Consider the following 20,098-nt stretch of genomic DNA (forward strand, 5'->3'; position numbering starts at 1 on the left):
GATTCTGACAATGCAAAGTTAACGGAGAATAAAAAGTATATAATAATGTGAAAATATGACCGGGTCATTGGCATATGATAACAAACACAGCTGCTAAATTTAATTTGCCTACCTCAAGTGGTTTTAGCTAAATCATGCAAAGGTCTTTAACTTAAAAAATTTGCCAACTCTCTTCATAATTTAGAAATATGTTAGAAAGGCATCACATTTCATTCAGGTCATTTACTTATGGTCATGATAAAGTGTATAAAGGGGCAAAATGTAATAGTTTTTGAACCATTATGCAAAATTGGATTTCAGATGGTGTGTGAGCTATAGAAATATTAAACAATTTGTAGGAAAACAAATTGCCTCCTCCGCCTATCACAGTGGGGGGGGGGGGTAATAAAACCTTCCTATTATGGACACAGTGGCCCCAAAAATGTTTTCTATGGACAGGATGACATCCTTTATATGCAGAGAAATTTTCTATACTCATCATAAAGAAGTCCCAGAGGATGACTGAAATGAAGTTTGAGTAGTCCTGTACCATCATAAAGAAGTCCCAGAGGATGAGTGAAATGTGTTTTAGGCCTATACCATCATAAAGAAGTCCCAGATGATGACTGAAATGTGTTTTAGTCCTATACCATCATAAACAAGTCCCAGAGGACAACTGAAATGGGTTTTAGTCCTATACCATCATAAACAAGTCCCAGAGGATGACTTTAATGTGTCTGACCCAGTGTCTGCCTGGTGTATCATGCAATGGCAAATCTGGGTTAGTGCAGTTTGCAGTTGGACTTGTCTTACAAGCAATTATATATGGAACCAAACAAACATAAAGACAGAAGAAGTCTCCATGCAATCAAAGTCAAATTATTGCTTCAAAGTGCACTCTTTAATGAAGTCATCTTGAGATGCAAGCCAGGGCAAAAAGGACACCTCCATTAGTCACCTTACTACATGCAGAGAACATCTCAGACCTATTCTATGGTGGGATACAAAATGACATACAAAAGAAAATGCAGTGTAAATATTTGCTTTTATTTAAATACATTCAAACATCTCAACATATTTTTTTTTAAATCACTAACTTGTTTCTTAATGACTAGACTATTGCATAACTTTACCCATTACTGGTTAATATCAGCTAAATGGTGAATACAAATCTGGACAATATTGTTGATCTTGTGACAATGTAAATCTCATTTACTGACAGTGTCATTCTGTGCTGGTCTCTGAAATTTTAAAGACGTAATAAGAAATCACACTTCAGAAAAAAATAAAATTCTGTCCAAGCAGAAAACTAACTTGATTTTAAGAAGAAAAAAATGGAACAAAAGCTTTAAAATCTAAAACAAACCTTTTTTTAAATTATAATATTAAAAGTTTCAGACATGATGACAAATGGTCAAAAAAATGATTTTGATTAGACCAAGTCCAATTTTTATTGACAGAAGAAAAATTATGCAAACATTTTTTTATGTAAAATGGAATAAAAATACTTCTGTTATAAAATCTAAATACAGAATGTGTAATGAATAAAAAAAAGTAAACTGTGAATAATTATAGATTACTAGTGGCATTGCCTTTATGAACAGATTTTATCATCTACCCTCAAAAAAAATATTATGCTGTCAACACAGAACTTGTCCACAAAATCAGTTACTGGGATAATAACATATATCTCTGAAAATAGATTTTAAAAACTGTGGAGTCCTGGTAAGGGGTTGAGAGGTGCAAGCCCCTATGTCTGAAAATGACTTTAGACATTTAACAGGGTGAAGAAAGCCTCTCCTGATTTCCTATTAAAACTAGTCATTCTAAGCTATCGGCTTTCTAATCAGACTAAATGGACAAATGGATTTCTAAAATTCATCTGTATTTATGCTCCTAAATGTAATGGTATTATTTTAATAATAGATTTTAAAAGATTTGCACTGTATGTACAGTGGGTTTTAAAAACAAAAATAAAGTGAATTATTCCAAGATAAAATGAAATGGAGAAAAATAACCTTTTACCTTTAATTTTAAGTACACATCATTAATTACAGCTAGTTGCGTACATATGTGAATCAGATGCCATAATGTATCTGAGAGCCTGACCGTGACTTTATAATAAACACATTCTGTTGATTTTGTATAGTCCTTCCATACTACTGCACCTTTGTTACTACCATAAATATTAAGCTGGCATTTCAATGTTACCTTGTTAATTATCAAAGTCTGTATAAATCTGAAGCTTCAAGTACCATCCAAACTGGTGGACTTCCATTGTTGTCTTTAGAATGAATCATGATAAGTATCTATCTTAAAGGTTTGAAAATATCAGCAAATAAAAACATTTAACAAAATTCTGAATGCAAATTAAGTTCTTTATCAATTATAAGATGAAAATAAACTGTATGACGAAAACTATTATGATACAGGTCTTCAGCACATTATTTTATAGATAAAGTGATGAATATATCTCCCCATTTCAAATAGAATAATACAAATATTTACTCTAAATATGTTGCCTGATTGTGAAATAAATTGATTTTCACCATCTCAACAGGACATAAAGATCATTAATGAATTTGCATGAAAACTCTGCAATGAATCACTGCTACCAAACAATATGAAATATCCAAATATGAAAGCTGTGTTGAGATTTCTAATTATCATCAGTAGCAAGTTTTAATTAATAATTCTTAAAAAGGTGGAGAAAAATTACTCTAAGACAAAGCAAAAATAACATGTTTAAACTATATATTCAACTTAGAATTTAGTGTTGGAAACTGCTGAGTATATAATGTGCAGCAAATAGTCCACCTTATCAACTTTTTCAAGAAATGTGCTGCTTTAAATTTTCTTGGTTAGATTGCAATAAATATTGTGCTAATAATTACTAAAATATTCATGTATTTTAATGGGAAAAAAACCTAACAAGAATGAGGAGAGAGGAAAAAGATTCAACACATGTCTTCAGCAATTAAAAACATTCTTGAAAATAATAAATATACATTATGGAATTTCTCAACCTGCTAAAAGTGAACATGACAAAGAAATGTGTTCCATTTCCAAAGTTTGCAGAGTTTATGCATACGAAAGTTTTTAAGAAGGACACAGATTCAAGTTTTGCTAATGTAGAATGTAATACTTCAAACAGATATTCCTTCAGACTGTAATGTGTATGGAGAAAAAAATTATTATCATTTTTCACATAACAAGATTTTCAAACCATGTGAGTATATAAATAGTGTGTAAATAAAAGATTAAATAAATTTACAATTTTCAAACATGCAAACAACAATGAAAATGATTTTAATAATAAACCACTTGCAAACATCCACAAAACGTACTACTGCAGTAGCTGTGCACAAAAAAAAGATGGTTCTGCGTCATCTATGGTTAAAATTAACAAATGAAAAAGATAAATAATTGGCAATTAAATCATATGAGTAAAACTTAATATATTGCACTGTCACAACCAAAAAATAAATATTTAAATAAACAAATTAATGATTAAATTAACATACTACTGATACTAAAAACTTTGGCAAGACAATATAGAAAAAGAAAATGACTCAATTCCACTTTATTGACCAGATCTCTATTTATTGGGTGCATCATGACACAGATTGAAATGATCAATACAGTATGACAGTAAAATGAAACTAAATTATATGAACTCAATAAAAATTAATACTGTTTGCAGTCTTTCTACTGAATTAAATTAACAAGGTCACAAATACCATATATAAAACGTCTTTCCCCGTATACTGAATATTTTAACCCAATACTCTATGTAAATTATACTTTATAATGAATTTTATTCAATTACAAATACAGCAGTGATTAATCCCTTCAAAGTATTACATTATAGTTCATTTTTATGCCTAATTATTAAAATTATTAATCATCTAACTTCTCTAAAAGGACATAATAAAAGTCTCTCAAAATTAGTTTAGTGTATCTTAACAAAATAAAAGATTGAAATGAATAAAATTTTCTTCACTCTGATAAATCATCTATTTTAAAATATAATGATACAATTTGCCTTCATTTGTAAAATAAAAGGCAAATATTATAAATGAAGTAAAGCTTGTGAGAAATTAAGTACTGTATTGATGGATAGTACATCATACCAAAATACCCATGAAAAACTGTGACCCATAATGCATCACAGCCTATCTGTTTCAACAACAATTACCAATTTTTAATTTTCTCTCATCTTGTAATGAAAAATGTTCTTCATATTTCATGTAGCTTAGAATGCAGATCACAGATGTTGACAAACTTGAGTTATCATGAACTGAACATTACCAAAATGAGTGATGAAACACACATAACTCCACACTGAAACAAAACATTAAAAAGAGCTGTCATAACTATATCCAAAATAAAGGAGACTAAACCCATAAATGGCACATGTAAAAGTATCAGAATATACTTGTTTCTTGCTGGTTACAAGCAATATTCCATGTAAAGTTAATTTTCATGGGCTATAACTCCGTTCAAAACGGAGTTGACAAGAAAAACCCGGACAAGAAGCATCTACAAGACAAGATACACATCAAACTATCAAAATATGTTAAATGGTTCCTGAGTAATGCTGGTTACAATCACCTACTTCGCCAGGATTCAAAATTGATAGCAGATAATATCTCAGTCAAAATTTAACCTGAAATGATGACAAAACCTTTAAACCGTACACCTACACTTTATTGGCAATTCAGCTATCATATGGCATAAAATTGTGTACAAGGGATGTGAAATGAGGGTCAAATGAACAAGTGGACAGATGAACAGACAGGCATATGAAAAAGGTGATAGGTGTAAGGACTCCTGCATACTGAAGAAGGGTGCTAATAAGAATCATTCTTATAACCGAGTGACAGTAAAAATGCATCAAAAAGAATAAAAGCAAACCTCTGATGAAACTTGATGAACGATCGCACTTACAGTGTTACCAAAATAATGGAATCCATTTCACTGTCAAAACTCTTTATGACTTTAGTGATTTTTAACACAAAATCTCTTTAAAAATTTGTTAGATCAACTACCAGTACAGTGAAAACCTGCAAAATGACCACCCTCGGATTCAGATCCAACTAAAAGTATGGAAAACTGAATAAACAAAGTTTTCAATCATTATTTATTTGACCTTGTAACTCAATTCATTTCAGTAGTAACATCACTTTTTTCATGACCCTTTAGTGGTCTTATTTGCAAGTCTTTTCTGTAAATATTCTTGCATCATATTCTGTCCATGAAAAATATTTTTGCAACATTTAACTAACCATGTTGATCAATATTCACTCACATTCATATTCCTTTTAATTCATGCAATAATGTGAACATATGAATGTGAATATTCCTCTGATTTTGCTCACTTTTTTTTAAAACTCACACAAGAAGTTATAGAATGAAGAAGCTGCACACAAAAAACCAAACTCACTCAAATTAAAAAATTGTACACCCTTAAAAAGCAACACATATTATTAGAATCTTGAAAATTTTGTCATTAACTTATGGCTATCTTTATATACATGCTAAATTTCCAAGATAATCAAATGCAATAAGAATGGATTCTTTTAACTTTCTCAGTTTTGATTGGAGTTGAATTTTTTTCATGATGAAAGGATGCAATTTCAAGTCATTCCATAATGAAATCGAGTCAACTCCATAAAATAAACAACTGATATTGCAAAATTAGGTATCGCTAAGAAGTATCAGAAAATGTGAATAACATATTGAAAAACAGCTTAAAATCTTGTTAATATGTTAATACAAAGTAGACAAGAGCTAAAATGGCCTCTACTGTTCCAATGACTTAACAGATGCAGTGTCCAATATCAAATGAACTTGAAGAAAGACCTATAATAATTTAATAGTTTCATCTACTCTGAAAACACAATTTTTTATGAAGTTAAATAATTTGGGGGGAAAAATAAAGTTGTATCCAAATCATAATAAATAGCACCTCTGCAAGATCTTAACATGATTAGTGAATCAGGTATCAGCTGAACTAGGGGATGGTTTTTTGAAGACGTTGAGTCTTTCAAAAAAGTTCTGGATTTGCTTCTTCCTGCGCTTTTTCTTGGATTGTTTTTCCAGAACCATTAACTCATCTCTCTCCCTGTGCCTAATATCTCTAATGATTCCATGGAATACATCATCCACACACTGCCTGAGAACTGCCGAAGTCTCGTAAAACTTGCAGCCAAGTCGCTGTGCCAGAGCCATTCCCTCCTCTGTTCGAACCTAAAAAGCAACAATTTTTGGTGGAAATGTAAGGTAAACTTATCATGAATAAATTTATTTTGACCAGACCCCTTTTTCAGTACTAGTCCCAGGCCACCAGGCAATTAATATTTTCTGCTATATATGAATTAAGATCAATAATCAGAAAAGTGAGCCCTATGTACCACTATCAACCTATTTGTTGAATATGAAATTGAATAATACTTTCTTGTACCATCATGGAAGGAAGGAGCTCTCTGTAAGAACATGCAGTATATTCTGGACATACACGTACCAATCTTGAACCCTCAATAACTAGACATGGGTATTTGGCCTCCCAGTAACTAGCCATGGACCTTTGGCCCCTCAATAACCAGCCATGGATTAACAGACCCTCAATAACTAGGGTAGTCATGGGCCTTTGGACCCTCAATAACTAGCCATGGACCTTTGGTCCCTCAATAACTAGTCATGGACCTTTGGACCCTAAACAACTAGCCATGAATCTATGGACCTTCAATAAAACAAGCCATGAATCTACAGACCCTCAATATCCAGTCATGGGTTATTGGCCCCTCAATAACTAGTCATGGACCTTTGGCCCCTCAATAACTAGTCATGGACATTTGGCCCCTCAATAACTAGTCATGGGCCATTGGCCCCTCAATAACTAGTCATGGACCTTTGGCCCCTCAATAACTAGTCGTGGGCCTTTGGACCCTAAACAACTAGCCATGGACCTTTGGCCCCTCAATAACAAGCCATGGACATACAGACCCTCAATAACTAGTCATGGGCCATTGGATCCTCAATAACTTGATATGGACATTTGGACACATCAACAAGTAGCCATGGACCTCTGTTTTTTAAAATGAATTCCTTACATAAAAACGTCGGTCAAAGAAACTGATGCTGTACTGTAGGCTTTAAAGTCATGATGTCTTTTGGTGAAAACTGTATGCTGACATGACTTTACATTTTTGGAAGATTAATGATAACATGGTTTTCAAGATGACTGCCATGGTGGCCATACTGGATATCAAACTGACTCTATTTACAGTCATTACAAAGTAGACATCATATATAGAGTATTTTGTTAAATGTATAATGTCCATATGACCCATACCTGCCAACCCTAAGAAGACCTCCACAATATGGAAATCAATATTTTTCCATAAGTTACACCAATTTTCAGAAAGGTGTAACATAATATCATGTACCAGTACTTATTGCTGACTTGGAAAACATACATTTGAAAGTTCAAAAGTGTAATATGAGACTGATGCAGCTAAAACAAATATTATAAGTAAAAATGCTTAGATCTTAATCACCTACAGTACAGTTTCAAAAATTGCAGTTCCAAAGTCCATGAAGCTTAGTGGCTTTCAACCTGACATAATCTTTGGGTTTTTGTTAACTAATTTGTATGTGACAATGGCATTCTTCTTCCCCACTCTAATCAACATGACATGATGTCCAATAAACATCTGTTGCCATTCCTGCTTTTTTTCCCCCCAAGAATCTGAATATACCTTTTGATACTTCTGTCATATATAAAGTTTTTATAAGGCTTATTGTCCCTTTCACCTTGAACATGTTTTTGTCTGTAGGATACCATTTCTAAAAAATGCTTTAAGCAACAGCTTGATCATGCATACATTTGGGACAAAAAAAATCTGCAGTTTATTGCTGTAAAGTTAATCTGGTTCCCTGACCAACTCCACTGAATCTAATCTGAAAACTGAAACCAGATCAAACACAGGCAAACCAGTATCCAGATTAGACTGCAACAATATTATTTCATAATTTTTTTCTATTGTTCTGCAAGTCTGTAATTAATGGTCATTTCTATATGACTTATGTTCAAACTGTAAGGCTAGCAGGTCTGAATGACTTGCCATCAAGGTGAAATAGCATAATAAAATTTAAAAATGGCCATTGTGGTAGCCATATTGGTTTTCAGAATGGCACCATTTTTATTTAGTAACAGCTAGACAGCATACAAAGTCTTTCAAGAAAACAACCGCTTTGGTGGCCTAGTGGTTAGAGCGCCTGCTTTGGATGCAGGAGATTGTGGGTTCGATCCCTGGCCGAGTCATACAAAAGACTTACAAAATTGGTACTAACAGCTGCCTTGCTTGGTGCTCAGCATTAAGAGGTTAGTGTTAGGACTGGTCGGCCTGGTGTCAGTATAATGTGACTGGGTGGGACATCAGGCTACATGTCTGTGGCATAATGCCCCAGTTCTAGACATCACTATAAACTGCCACACTGCAGACTTCATAGCGATATAACTGATTTTTTTAAAAAGCTACATTAAAAATCCAAATCACACATACAAACTTTCAAGAAAACACAAATAAATGAATGGACAATTGTCCGAAGTCACAAACAGTTAAAGAAAGGTGAATGTGGTGTGTGTTCCCAAGGGTCTTGGTTATGCTAGCAATCTGTGACATTATGTTCCTGCAAAAGAAAAACTTTTGAAACAAGACTCAATAGAACAAGAAATACCGACAATGAATGGTGCAAAACCCTCATTTAACACAACACCAGCCATATGTTATATGTCAATATAGTGCTGAGTTGATGATAATGAGTGGTATGATAATTGATACTAATAACTGGTGTGAGACCACCAAAACTCGCTACCGACGATAATGACTGGTGTTAGACAACGAAAACTCACTACTGATGATAATGATTTGTGTGAGACAAAGAAAACTCGCTACTGATGATATTGACTGGTGTGAGACCACTTGAACACATGGCTTCATGATACTGATAGTGTGGGAGCCCTTAAGAGCATCCAAGATTAATCATACAACATTAATTAATTTTTCATAAAAACAGTTCTATTTAAAAACTTTTTAAAAAAGGGGAGGTCCCAAAAATACAGATCACAAATTGACAAATGATACTTTCCCTAAATCTGGAAACATGCAAAAATACCTGGATTAATGATTTAAAAAAATGACCTATCCAATCACCAAGAGGGGCATGTATGCATAAAAGGGCATTCTGAAATTTAAAAAATGGTACCAAAAACCTGAAATCTCACAAAAAAGCTTATCTGTTGAATAAATATATCAAGGACCAAGGATGTAAAAAATGTAATGATACAGAATATCAGACTGACAAACTGACAGAACAGGTTTGAGACATAAGGTAATTTGTTTCTAAGAGTGTAACCTAATTTAACCAAATACAATGGCATCCACAGGAAAGAAGACAGGTACTGTACATAGGCCTATGATATGGGGTACAGAATGTGATTTTGTGTTCTTTTTAGGTTTGGACTCCAAGAACTTTCCATCTAATAGGAGGATGAAATTTTCTCATACAGAAAAAGGTATTTTCCTTTCCAGAATAGAAATTACCTTTAAACTGCAATTGGCTGTGTATTACTGACTTTAAATCACAAAAACTGATACCTATGAAAATAATCGATTGACATTAATGAATACATTAACGAAAGTTCTACTGATTTTCCTTGAATATAACATTCAATCATAACAATTTTATGCTCACTAATAGACTCCCTTTGTTCTCACCTCAACCCCCTAGTTTCTAATCAGATTATAGATAGCTTTCGATGAAATATAAGTACATTTTTGGATGAGCTGATACTATACAATGCTTCATGTTGAAACATTCCTTGGAAAAACTGCCAAAGCTCACCAAAGATTAGTTCATGATGATATGTCATGAGAGGCATCCTAAGTTCAAATCATACCATGGGATCAGCCGAGGTTGGCTATTGTGGTGTGTCCATGGGCAATCCACTTTACTCTGATTGCCATGAAATTTAGTAACCTACCTGTCTTGCTGTACCACAAAACACCAAATGAAACCAAACTACCTTATTATAACAAAGACAGCAGCTCATACATGCTACCATACCAAAATATTAAGTAAATTCTATCCCTAAGAAGCATTTCAACCTGATAAATTATCATTTTCAGCAGCAAAGCTCTTGGTCAGAATATTATTTAATATTATTAATGTCTTCATGATGCTGCTGTCAAGAAGAATGGAAGTAATATTCTGAAGTCTGAAAATACCTCCTTGTTTTGTTTGTACCCTCTACTGATTTCAATGACAGAAATCTTTAATGTGATAAAAAGTGCACAGAACTTAGTCAATTCATTCACTAATTTATAATTTCTAACCTGGCTGTGACCAGTATCCCTAACACTAGCATCCTCTGTGCCTTTCAGGCTTAACAGACATTCCAAACTAACATGGTACCATATTGCATACACTACAGACGAGTCTCTTTTCCTCAGACAACATTGTGATGTAGTTCATCCTATTTGGTAACTGCCAGATAATTCTGTAAATTTGTGATTCTTTTCCTTTGGTTGTAAATATGTACATACACGTGTAGTTGTGCATACATCCCTTCATTGAAAATGAACTTGTCCATGAAATCGAAATGACTGGCGAGCATTGTTGTCTTGTACACTGAAAAGTTCCGTTTGGAGTGAAACGCACAGACAATAACAGTGTTAGGGTCCCCCTGGGCATAATCAGATTTGAAATTATAAATCAATAAATGAACTAAGTTCAGTGCATCTCTCATCTCAATTGTGCTTTTCATTTTTAAATTGGTAGGAAGATATAAATAAACAGGTAGGTATATTCAGACTATACCAACAACAAGTATTCAACAGAATCTGGTGTCTCACCTGTATCTGTGCTTTGATGTATCTTCCTCTCCCTTCCACACCTGTAACTGTTCTTTGATGCATTGTCCCATCCCTTCCACACCTGTAACTGTACTTTAATGCATCTTCCCTTTCTTTCCACCCCTATATATATGCTTTTATGCATCTTCCCCTCCCTTCCACACCTGTATATGTGCATTGATGCATCTTCCCCTCCCTTCCACACCTGTATATGTGCTTTTATGCATCTTCCCCTCCCTTCCACACCTGTATATGTGCTTTGACGCATCTTCCCCTCCCTTCCACCCTGCAACTGTACTTTGATTTATCATCCCCTCCACACCTGTATCTGTACTTAGATGCATCTACCCCTCATTTCCACCCCTGTATCTGTGCTTTGATGTATCTTCCCCTCCCTTCGACACCTGTGTCTGCCTCGCAAGCTTAACATAAAACTATGCCACTGACGTCACCATGAGAAAAGCACTTATAGGGGAGGTAACTCATTAAGGAGGATCATTAAGATACCTGTCTTCGGTCCTCAAGGTCACATTTGTTTCCCACAATGACAAGAGGGATGTCTTCCTGGCACCTGACCCTCTCTATCAGTTTCTTATATTGCATGACTTCATCAAAGCTGCGACGGTCTGTTATTGAGTAACAAAGAATGAACCCCTCTCCTTTCCTCATATACTGCTCCCTCATAGCTGTGAACTCAGGCTGAAACAGTTAAATTATATGAATGTATTAAATGTCAACATACATGGATTTCATATATAATGAACTGACTTCATAAATTTCTTAAATTGCAGATAGTTATTTAAGGTCAAATGCAAAATTCATCATGTGGGTTCAAGGATGTAAATTAGTCTTAATATACTCTCCTAAAACTCACAAGAAGCAACTAATAAAGCAGTAGTCAGCATGCCAGACCAAAGGTGTGTGGGTTTGAATCCTATGACTAGATTAGTCCAGACTTACTACCACTGTGTGCCCTTACTTATGGTACTTTACTCCAATAGCTACTTGTTTTTCTGTACTGTAAAACAACAAAACCAAACCAAACCAGTTCCGGTTTCAAAAACAAATTATACTGAGACTCTCACACAAATGATATGTAAACAAAAACTAAACAAGTTCAACCAAAGAAGTGGGGAAGAAAGGAAGCATTGTTGAATAAGCCTTATCTTATTGAAAGATTTCTGACGAAACAGCCATTTCACAGTGTAAAGTTTTAGTTACTCAGTTTTGGCGCTGGACTTCACCAGGGTCACAAATTGCAGGTTTTTTAAATACTTATTAGCGATAAAATATACCACCTGGTGATTTTGTTGGCAACATTTCTTGGCTTTTTAAACTTTCATATACAAACTTGAGTTTAGGGAGGAGGAAAAAATTCAAAGGCACCATGAAAGGAAGCCACAAACATTGATATAAAATGCACTGGAATCAACTGTTACATATATAACAGCATCTCAACAACCCAATTTTACATCATAATCTGACAGCTCCAAAGGCCTAGTGGTTAAAGCATCCTCCTCAGATGTGAGAGGTCATGGGTTCAAACCCTGACCCAGTCATACCAAAGAATTGTACAAAAGGTACTAACAGCTGCCTCACTAGGCGCTCAGCATTAAGAAGTTAGTATTAGGACTGGTAGGCCTGGTGTCAGGATAATCTGCCTGGGTGGGGCATCATGCCATACGTTTGTGGCATGATGTCCTAGTGCTAGACATCACTGTAAACTGTCATAATGCAGACACTGTAGTGATATGACTGAAAAATTGTTGTTGTTTTTGTGGACTTCAATGCCATTTTTCAGCACACGATAGGCTATGCATGGCGGCCAGTATTAATGGTGGAGGAAGAACCCAGGAAAACCCCAGGATGAACCACCGACCCACGAGAAGCTACTGGCAAGCCTTCTTACATACCACATTGACCAAATTCTAGACTCAAACCTACACAGACAGAGGTGAGATGGCAGTAATCCGTAACGGAGAGCGATTTAGACCACTTGGCCACTTGGGGCCATAAAAAATTGTTAAAGCTACATTAAAAATCCAAATCACACACACATACATATCATAATCCACTTATGCAGACACCTGGTCTGGGTCCTGTATGCTGTGATAGACTCATATAGTCATTCTACCAGAACAGCTACAATTGATCAAAATTTGCAGGCATGTACAGGAATTGCTACAATCAACCAAATGACCATTTTTTGTAGTTTGTTTTTAATAAAAAAATATATCCAAAGAAAGTTTTTCTGAAACGTCAAAGAAAACTGATTACCTCTGAAGCACCAATTGTTCTGTATAAATACTAAGCAAATGACACACAAGAAATCAATCTCAATGTTCTACAATTATTTGATGATACTGCTGCAATTACATACCTGAATTTATTTGGTCCTTGAAAGTTTGCATTCAGCGGTGACTTCAATAACACATGCACACTTCATCAAAGCAAGCCAACTACAATTTTCAATAAAAGCAAAGTACCTTTCATCAAAGAAAGTCAGAACCAAACTTCAATAAAAGCTATGGAAACTGATCAATTGTTGCATTTTCCAAAGTGACTGGAACACCTTTATTGTACCGTGAAAGTTTCACCTTTGCAGGATAAATGTTTATGCTTATGATCACTACCAAATGTGGTCTACAACGCAAATTAAATTTCAAATCTTTTGAAACAGATTTTTGGTTGCAAGGATGGGATGTTTGTAAAACTTTTTAATTTTTTCATGTATCTTCATTTCCTTATTAACAGCCTCATCCCCTTAGTAGCCTCAGCAAGATGATAGCTGTCTCCAGCTGAACAAAATCTAGGCCATGTGCAATCATCATGTAAACAACTATTGTAAACAACTATATAGTCATGTGCTACTGGCAACAATGAATATCTCTGTGAATTGTTTACCGACACGTTTGTTAACAACAGGATATAGCTCAAATGAGGACTAAATTTTTATTACATATGAGTTATTTTTTTCTAATGGGATGTGAATGATATATAAATTTTCTAACGTGATCCATACTCGATTTCAATTAAATTTCATATACATATACAGTACTCTATGCATTATGGATTCTTCTACACAATAATAAGTTGGTAATACATGTGTATTTCAGACTAGATTTGTCTTCAATTAATCAAAATTTCCATTGTTTATTTCCCTCAGTGTAAATCCTACTGTAAATTTTTGTTTGCCCCCCTCCCACTATCTCAACATCTCCTTAAGTAGTCAATATTACCTTGGTCACAGGGATATCGAGATAAATGGGTAGTACTGTATTATGAAAATGGAAAAATACAGAGGTTGGTGATTTTTTTTTGGCAACAACTTTATTAATGCCAGTGCCACCCTTTGTTATTATAAAAGTGGTATGTGTATTAAAAAAACACAAATATATTTATATTTGTACTTAATTACAAGCAGTTTTCATTGTTTCTACCAAATCACATTCTTCCTGATTATATTTCAGCTAGGCATACATTTCATTTACCTTGAGTCATGCACTCATGAGTTACTCTTTTTCAATTATGTAAGTGATCCTACAAATTGAGGTAATCTTTATGAAAAGTGGCACACTTTTAATTTTACAAGGCATATAACTGTTTATGAAAGACTGATAACACTGGTCAACAGTGAAATCATTACTGACTTGAAAAGGCCCTAATCTGTAGTATTTTGGTGTGCCGAACACGAATATAACCGTGAAAAATTTGTATTGGCTCTCGTTTTGAAGATATTCATATACCTCATTTTCTATGTTTCACTGTGTAAATTTCTCCAGTAGGACTGCAGCAACATCTGGAATAATGATGTAACATTGCATAATACCATCATGCTCACATCATCCACAGTTGATTGCATCATTTTCTGATGCAATGCAATACTAATGCCATGCGGCTGCTGAAGTAAGTTGACGTCAGCAGTGTACTATATAAAGCCCAATCAGATAGGTTCAGCATTTAAAATATTTTAGACGTTGTGCGAGACAGTTCAAGCTACTGTTACATAAAACTTATTATTTTATCCATTTACGTACAATAAAGAACAGTAATGCCTCGAAAGTGTGTTAATACCGCGGACAATTTTTGCTATATTTGTGGGGAAGTGACATTTGCCAACCAGAAGAAAAGTATCAATTCTCAAGTGAAGAAGGCATATCATCTTTACTTCGGATGCAAGGTTGGTGACCAAGACAAGCCTTGGGCTCCGCATATATGCTGTGCTACATGTACAACACAGCTTTCACAGTGGTTGAATTGCAAAAGGTCATCAATGCCGTTTGCAGTCCCAATGGTGTGGAGAGAGCCAAGCAACCACCTAAATGACTGTTACTTCTGCTTGGTTCCTCCTCTTTCCGGCGGAATAACGAAGCGAAAGAAGTCGAGAATAGTCTACCCAAACATTCCGTCTGCATTGAGACCAGTTCCACATGGTGAGGGACTTCCTATTCCAGAACCTCCAGCAGAATATTCTCTTGATTCATCTGACGAAGACAAAGGTGAGTCGACCTGTTCTTCTCCTGGTCCATCAGCATGCAGTGATCCAGATTTTCACTGTGGTGCATCATCAACCCCACACAGAATAACACAGGAAGAACTAAATGACCTGATTCGTGATTTGGACTTATCAAAGAACAAGGCAGAATTGCTAGGATCAAGACTCCAACAATGGAATCTTCTAGAAGAAGATGTCACAATTACTGCATATCGAAAGCGCCACCAGCAATTGGAGCCTTTCTTCAGAAAGGAAAGTAATCTGATATTCTGTTCCGATATTGAGGGCCTCATGAATGCTTTAAAAATCACTCATGACCCACAAGAATGGAGACTATTTGTGGACTCTTCGAAACTGAGTCTCAAGGCTGTGCTTTTGCACAATGGAAACATTCTTCCATCTATTCCAGTAGCGTATGCTGTCCACATGAAAGAGACATACGATAACTTAAGGCAGCTACTGAATTCCATTGAGTATAACAAGTACAGCTGGCACCTCTGTGGTGATTTGAAGGTAGTTGCCCTTTTAATGGGACTGCAGCAAGGATATACAAAATACATGTGTTTCTTATGCGAGTGGGATAGCCGAGCAAGGGAAATGCACTACATGAGGAAGGAATGGACTCACAGGCAGAATGTAGCCATTGGAGAGAAGAATATCCAACACCCAGCTCTGGTTGAGGCTCAGAAAATCTTGCTACCACCCCTTCACATCAAACTAGGTTTGATGAAGAACTTCGTGAAAGCCATTGACCGGACTTTGCCAGCATTCCGATACCTGCATGAAAAATTCCCTCGACTCAGCGAAGCAAAGATTAAAGAGGGAGTTTTTGTGGGTCCTCAGATTCGAGAGCTTTTCAAAGATGACCGGTTCAACAACTTGCTGGAAGGTGACGTGAAACAAGCATGGAATGCTTTTCGCCTAGTTTCTACAAACTTCCTCGGAAATGTTAGGGCAGAAAACTATAAGGAACTAGTAGAAGACATGTTGATGAAGTATAAGAAACGTGGCTGCAATATGTCTCTAAAGATTCACTTCCTTCATTCCCATTTGGATTTCTTTCCTAGCAACTGTGGTATTGTTAGTGATGAACACGGCGAACGTTTTCATCAAGATATCGCAACAATGGAACAAAGATACCAGGGAAAATGGTCCACTACAATGCTGGCTGACTACTGCTGGACACTCCTCAGAGATGCTCCCGAACAGCTGTACAAGAGACAGGCGAAGAAATCTAAGATGTAGTCAATGACTTGATTTTTTATAGGTAGGCTATTACAGTTGACCTTTTACTATTGGAATGCATTTCGTTATGTAAACATTAATTTCTTGCAGATTACAAAAAAACTAGAGCCAATTTTGCAATTTGACTGTCATATTCGTGTTCAGCACATAAAAATTGATAAGAATTGACTAATTTTATTTCAGTAACATGACTTTTGTAAAAATTTGTTGTCCAGTGTAATAATAAAGGCTAAAATTCTGAATACAGATCGACTAAGATCATCATCGATCTATTTTCATTTTGTTTTGGCTGAACAAAATCATAACTTTCCACACATTTAAGACTAGTGGTGAAAACAAGATTTTCAAGATGGTCACATACCAGACATCACCTCAGCACCATTTTTAACCTTGGACCAACAAAACTGAATAAGAGCATTCATTCAGAAGAAGACTCTATAACAAGATTTTCAAGCTGCCCACTGGTGGCCATATTAGACATCAGATCAGCACCATTTTTCACTTAGGACCAACTAAACATCATAAGAAGTCAACTGGTGAAAACAACATGTCAATACAGGTGCCCTCTCATAACAGGGTTGTACAAAAAGTCTAGTTTCCAAGGTCTAGTTTCAGAACAATTTAGAGAAAAATAACCACAATCATGGTACATATATTCTATTCTTTATTAACAGTTCTTGCTAAAATAATGTATGCATTCATCTGAAAACAAAATTATATAACAATAAAGATAAACTTTACATTTGAAGACCACATGTACATGTGTTAGCATATGAAATCATTTCTGACTTATTCCTTTTCCTTTATAACACCCTAAATTTGTTTTATTGATGTTTAAACCACTATTTTGCAAGTGGTCTGCTCTTTTTTCACTTCTTTCAGTTATAATAACTATTTTCTCCAGCATTAAAATTTGCCTCTTTTTAGTTGGAGGTTCTTCCATTGTAATTAAGGTACAAAGTAAAAAAATAATTATTGGCACTCAGTTTTAATATTGACTGTAAAGACAGTTTTCACAAGGCTTTGGGAAAATAGGAAAAATATATACATGTGCATTGCATTCTAATTAATGAAATAAAAAGAAACAGCTATCTCATCCAAAAACACAATCATTTCCTCAGAGACAAAAGTCAACGACTTAATTCAAAGAACACATACAGGGATTAACTCTATAAACAAAGTGTGTGACCCAGTCACTCCAGCTTGAATAGATGACAGCTTGGTGACTGTGATGAAATCACTTAACATTGGGGGTGGGGAGAACAAAAGCAACAAACATCACAAGCCTTTAATGCTATAAAGCAAATCCAGCAAATGATTCTCACTTGTTGGTTTAATAGACACCCCCAGGCAACAGAGATTAACTCTAAAGACAAATAATATATGCAACCACTACCTTAATTTTGGCAATATGAGCCAAGTACATTTGCCTGGTTTATGGACCGTACCAACTGTCAAACTTTTCAGGGGTGGTTTTGTTCTTTTTATGCACGTTTTTAATCAGAACAATCTTAACTATTCAAGTGATTATTGTTACAAATGATAATATAATGGTCAGTGGTGTCGGTCTCAGTTCTTGTGATATGGTCATTCATCTAACTGGATACTGGGTTCCTACCCGTACATATGGGCACTTGCTACGATAAGGCCAGGAACCAGGCTACGTGCTGGAATAATCTACATAAACTTTAGTCTAGTTTACAACAGAAAATATAAAACACCAAAAACATACCTACAAAATTTTAGATACTGGTAGCCAGTCTTTTTTTTTTGTGCGTTTTGTTTATAGAATGTATAAGTGGTCATTATTACGGGATTAAATAAACGTTGGTCGAGTTTATATGTCCGTCCATTCAATAGGAGCAGTAAAAACTAAATTTTTAATTTGGCCACTGTGGTTGTTATACTGGATGTATGAGCAGCACTATTTTCATTTAGGATCAAGCAGACCATGGGACAAATGTGCGTATGTAAAGTTTCAAGGCAATCCTTCAAATGGTTTCAGAGGAATAGCAATAATAAATGTGCTAATGGATAGATGGACTATGGACAAAAGACCATCCCATAAGCTCTTCTCATCTAGGACACAGGTTAGGTTTGAATATCAGCTTAGTTCACATTTCACTGTGATTTTAAATTTATGCCTACCTTCACTATGAAAATGACAAAACTGATATGGTGGTGTACCAATATATACCATATCATTAAACCAGTGCCTATAATGTGACAAGATTGCAGGTTCAACCCCCTCCTCTGAATCATACTAAATACATAACGATAGTACTAGCAGCTGCCTTGTTTGGTGCAAAGCATTAAGATGTAGTGTTAGGACTGGTCATACTGGTGTCAGGATAATGTACCTGGGTTGGACATGATGCTACATGATGTCCCAATGCTAGACATCACTATCAACTGCCACACAGCAGACATAGCAACATAACTAAAAATTTTCAAAAGTAACATTAAAAATCCAAATCTCACACACACTTATAATGTGACAGAACTAGTAGCATGCTAACCAACTAGTGTCCAATATGTATTCAGGGAAACTGAACTTTAGTAACTCATCCATTTTGCAAATGTGCATCATCTCACAATCATCACCAAATAATTATTATGAAGGTGGCTGCAACTAAGGTCTCTCCCTAAAACCTAATGTTCTTCAACAAAGCATCACATCTCTATGTTAATCTTATTTTTGTAAATTTCATTTTCTGACCCTCACTCCAAAGTCCCAACAACTTTCAAAGGTTGACTGCATTTTTAGGACAGCAGTGTTTATCAGAAGACATGAGTACAATCATATCTTAAAAAAGAGGTGTCTCTCTAAGACAGGTTTTTGAAAACAAACAAGAGACCCTAGTGGACCTCACATCACTTTAATAACTTCCATCAAAGCCAGGATGCTTTCTGTCAAAATTTGGACAAACTATGTTGTTCTTTTTTTAAGATGTTTCTGATCATCAATATTCGAAGAAAAAAATAAAGACCTTTGTACCACAATACTTCCTGTTAAATCTGGTCAAATTTTGTTCAGCATTTTTTTAAAGTAAGAAACCATCATTAGTTTTTTAAATATATTTAGTAACAACAGCCATATATAAGATTAAAACTGCATCATTACAAAATTTTTTAAATAGAATCTTGTCAGGATGTTTTTTTCTCAAATTTGGTAACATTCTGTTGTACAGATCTTAGGAAGAAGTTAGTTAAATTTGTTCTGTTCTTAGTATAGATGGCCATGTCCAACAGCAAATCAGCAATTGTTTGAACAAAATTTTAAAAAAGTGTAATGCCAGGATGCTATGTCAATTTTTAGACAAATTCTGCTAAGCAGTTTAGGCAAGATGAAATAGTAAAAGCAACTGGATGACAGACGGTAGACCATACCATAAGCTCATGACCTTGACCTTGGAAATTTGTAGAGCCTCGTCAGCTGGAAAAAGACAATGGCATC

General features: G+C 35.0%; 1 protein-coding gene across 1 annotated transcript in view; it reads right to left on the bottom strand.

Moving 5' to 3' along the window:
• Positions 1 to 1,007: 1,007 nt before the first annotated feature.
• The window catches only part of LOC149800594 (GTP-binding protein Rit2-like), a 34,861-nt gene continuing 15,770 nt past the window's right edge, over positions 1,008 to 20,098 (bottom strand). The window contains exons 4-5 of the mRNA XM_089954572.1: positions 11,409 to 11,600; positions 1,008 to 6,231 (exon numbers count right to left, since the gene is read on the bottom strand). Coding sequence (XP_089810698.1) covers positions 5,980 to 6,231; positions 11,409 to 11,600 — 444 coding nt within the window. The 3' untranslated portion in view covers positions 1,008 to 5,979. The remainder of the gene's footprint in view (positions 6,232 to 11,408; positions 11,601 to 20,098) is intronic.

This window comes from Sinohyriopsis cumingii, chromosome 4 (assembly GCF_028554795.1).
Source record: "Sinohyriopsis cumingii isolate HCF-2022 chromosome 4, ASM2855479v2, whole genome shotgun sequence".
Classification (NCBI taxonomy): Eukaryota; Metazoa; Mollusca; class Bivalvia; order Unionida; family Unionidae; genus Sinohyriopsis; species Sinohyriopsis cumingii.